The following is a 3,343-nucleotide window of genomic DNA, read 5'->3' as shown; positions in this document are numbered from 1 at the left end:
ACATAAATGCTTGTGATAGGTCTGGTGTTTGGAGAGAAAAAACTCTTCTGCATAATAAACTTATTAAAACATTTTTAGGTGATCGCATTTCTGTCACCCTAATGATTTTATGATAAAAAAAAAAATTTAAGTCGAAAAAAACGGTTTTAAATTTCTGCAAAAATTCTACGAAATAATAATAAACAATACATGTACATGTACATTTATGATGTAAACAATTAAGATTTGTCTCGTTTTACAAACTTTATTCATTGTTAACAACATTTAATGAGTTTGAAACAAGAATTAAATGTCGATAATTCTGTAAAACAAATCGTTTTTAATAGTGGGAAAATAAAAGAGAGATAAGTCAATAACGAATAATTAAAACAAATATATACAAACATGTATAAAATAAGATGATCATTTGAAAAAAAGATGAATTGTTATAAATAAATATTAAATTTGTAGCATATTTCATGCTTCTGGATTTCGATTTGTTGTATTTGTTTTTGGATTCATGCATTTTAATTGTCTTGGATGAAAAATTTGTGAATTTGAACACAGTCCATGGAAAAGAACTCTTTCACCGGTACACAGTAAAAAATGTGGTGTCCACTCCCGCCCCCTCCAGGGGTTCAGGCCGTCAGGTAAATCTACACAGCTAGGGTAACGAGAGCGACAGGGGACACACATATCACCATTACAAGTATACACGTCGTAGTCACCTAAAAAATAAAAGAAAATAGGATAATGTATGAATCAAAGTACAATTTACAAAGACTAACGAATAAAAGAATTTGATCTATATTGCAGCAGGTTTTCCAGCTAAGTTAGTTTGTATTTAGGTATGTCACTCGTCAACTTTTTAGAAAAGTTCAAGCAGAAACTCTTACTTCAAAATTAATAGAATTCAATTTTAATAGCATATTTCAATTCAACAATGTAAATTGTTTAACATTCAATGAAAAAAAGACTGTTCAAAAACCACAAAGATGCAAGATTTCTGAGGGACTTTTTCTTGTGGTGAAAGGATATTTAGAAGAAAATTCTACAATCTGCACATTTATCAAATTTAATATCTTGGAACTTTAGCCTCACATAATTATGTTTACTCAGAGAATATTTTCCGTTATGATATTGCTGGGAATATTTGATATAGGTCTTAATTCATATTTTAAGAACAAGTTTTACACCTTCCTCAACAAACTGTGCCAAAAAATGATGATATGTTAAAGAAGTAAAAAAAAATTACACCATTTTTCGCCTGAAAATCATATATTTTGACCAATATTTCAAAATTAACATCACTGACCCAAACTTTTTCTTTCAGTTTTAAACTACTCGATACTTGTGACTGATCAGCATTAAATTCGTAAAAAGTTTTATATAAGAAAATGCCTTATGGCCTAATTAGATTTTTATTTAAAACCCCAAATTTATACTTTTTAGTGCAAATATGTCACACAATAATTTTGGCGCATTAATTAGCAAAATTTGTTTGATAATAAATATTATTCAAAATATTTTACATAAAATAATAATATCTTTATAGCCATGGTTACATCTGATAAAATATGATAAAGTTAAAGCACCCGGTATTTAACCAGATTTAAATTTTAAGTGCAAAAAGGTCAACTTAATTGTATTATTGGTCAGTAAGATGCACACTGACCCCTATTTTTCTGTGATTTCGAGTAACACTACATATGAGTACTTATCCAAAATATATTCTCAAAAAAATCTTTGAAATAACAAATTAATGTAATGTAATTTTATCGTACAGCACAGCATTAAAAGCAACAGTTGAAAAGGTGATAAACTCGTGATACAATTTAATTCATATTTAATTTCATATATCTAATTAATATTTAACATACATGGATTTTTTGGCTCATGTCTATCCCCGCAGTCAACTTCTTTAAAATATCGACACTTCTTCGTGACGGAATCAAAAAGATGTGGATATGGACATTCACGAATTCTGGGATTTCCACGTAACTTGGAAGAACAGTCCAAATATTTTGCACAGCTCGTCATATGAGGAAGAAATCCAACATTATGTGCTGCGCAGTCGTTTGTATCTACTTTCCGAGAACCTGCCAAAACAAGATTAAGACTACTTTGAAATCTAGTGCTTAAACCATTAATAAAACAGAATTTGAAGTAAAGCTTGGATTTTTTTTAATGATTTTTAAACAGAAAACCATATTCAACAAAGTGTCAGCTCCTATTTTAGACTTAATGAGGCTGGGGAGTCAGTAAATGAAAAACAAATTAACCACCAGATTAAACTTATTTTATATATACGGTATCTTAAGCTGTCAACTATCATGTGGCAAAGAAAAATTTCAAACATTTAAGTTTTAAAATTTGATTATTTTCTATATCTTCATATGGAACTCCTCTTCTAAAGCAGATCAATATAGTCTAAAAATGGCCACAATCCCCAGCCTCTTTAATATAAATCACTAATTACAACATTTCTGTGCTAAGATTTGTATACATGGTTAATAAGTATAGAAAGGAAAAAAGACAAGCATCAAAATAAACGACATATTAATTTACTTACAGGAATCTAACTCTGATCCTCTTGGAACACAAGTCTCTGACTCAACATTAAAAACTTCATCATCATCACACTTCATCAAAAATATCCTTCTATTTAAACAAACATAGTACATTGAACAATCTTCACGATGAGAGAAAAAGGATTTCTTTAGTAATGATCTTCTGTTGCACATTGGATGTGAACAAACGATTTTGATAAATAACATTAAAAAATAAAATACAGCGCCAAGTCTCTCCATGTTTTTTCACTGTTAATACTGAAAACGGACGTAAATATTTAACATATTAAGAAAAAAAGGTTTTGATGATTATCTGTGAATTCTATTCAATGAACTCCTCCATCATTTTGAGATACCACTATTTGTCTGTTTGTATTTATTGTACCTGGACGTGCCTACACACATCATGCTTCAGAACTTCACACCTACAACTGGTAACCTATAAGTTTGTGGTTTAAGACTCATTATTTATTGCAGTGGTTAATTAGGAATTATCTCATTGTACAAGAAGGAAAATATAGTCATGAAAAAGTCAGCATTCTTAGAATAAACTGAATACCGTTTTATTTATTTATATAGATAATTTATGAATTGGCATGTGCAGACTGACCACATACAATGCTTTAAGTATCATACTTATCCATTTTCCTTCTAAATAATATATAGATTGTAATGCTTAACGTATTAATCAGACTTGTACGAAAACAGAAACAGTTTGTATTTTTGGTTACTATTTGAAGCCAGAAAAAATAAATTGTTGTTATTTTCAGTTTTTGCTAAATGTAAAATTATAA

The 3,343-nt window shown here is 29.2% G+C and overlaps 1 protein-coding gene across 1 annotated transcript; it reads right to left on the bottom strand.

The window, feature by feature from the left end:
* Nucleotides 1-272: 272 nt before the first annotated feature.
* On the bottom strand, nt 273-2,871 carry LOC134255854 (uncharacterized). The gene is made up of 3 exons (XM_062738463.1): nt 2,552-2,871; nt 1,860-2,078; nt 273-707 (listed from the first exon to the last, which is right to left on the bottom strand). Exons 1-3 carry the CDS (start codon nt 2,787-2,789, stop codon nt 457-459), a joined length of 708 nt encoding a protein of 235 aa, XP_062594447.1. The 5' UTR covers nt 2,790-2,871; the 3' UTR covers nt 273-456.
* Between the last annotated feature and the right edge of the window lie 472 nt (nt 2,872-3,343).

This window comes from Saccostrea cucullata, unplaced genomic scaffold (assembly GCF_032062105.1).
Source record: "Saccostrea cucullata isolate Sc308-1 unplaced genomic scaffold, CSIRO_AGI_Scuc_v1 ctg3538, whole genome shotgun sequence".
NCBI classification, from domain to species: Eukaryota; Metazoa; Mollusca; class Bivalvia; order Ostreida; family Ostreidae; genus Saccostrea; species Saccostrea cuccullata.
The sequence above is the reverse complement of the archived record's forward strand: the minus strand, read 5'-3'. Positions and strand labels throughout refer to the sequence as shown.

Excerpts from the sequence above, each read along its gene's own strand:
- LOC134255854 (XM_062738463.1), bottom strand. The coding sequence starts at position 2,789 with ATGGAGAGACTTGGCGCTGTATTTTATTTTTTAATGTTATTTATCAAA. Across the intron at positions 2,079-2,551 it reads AGGATCAGAGTTAGATTCCT|GTTCTCGGAAAGTAGATACA; the intron begins GTAAGTAAATTA and ends TTGTTTTGGCAG. Across the intron at positions 708-1,859 it reads ACATGAGCCAAAAAATCCAT|GTGACTACGACGTGTATACT; the intron begins GTATGTTAAATA and ends TTTATTTTTTAG.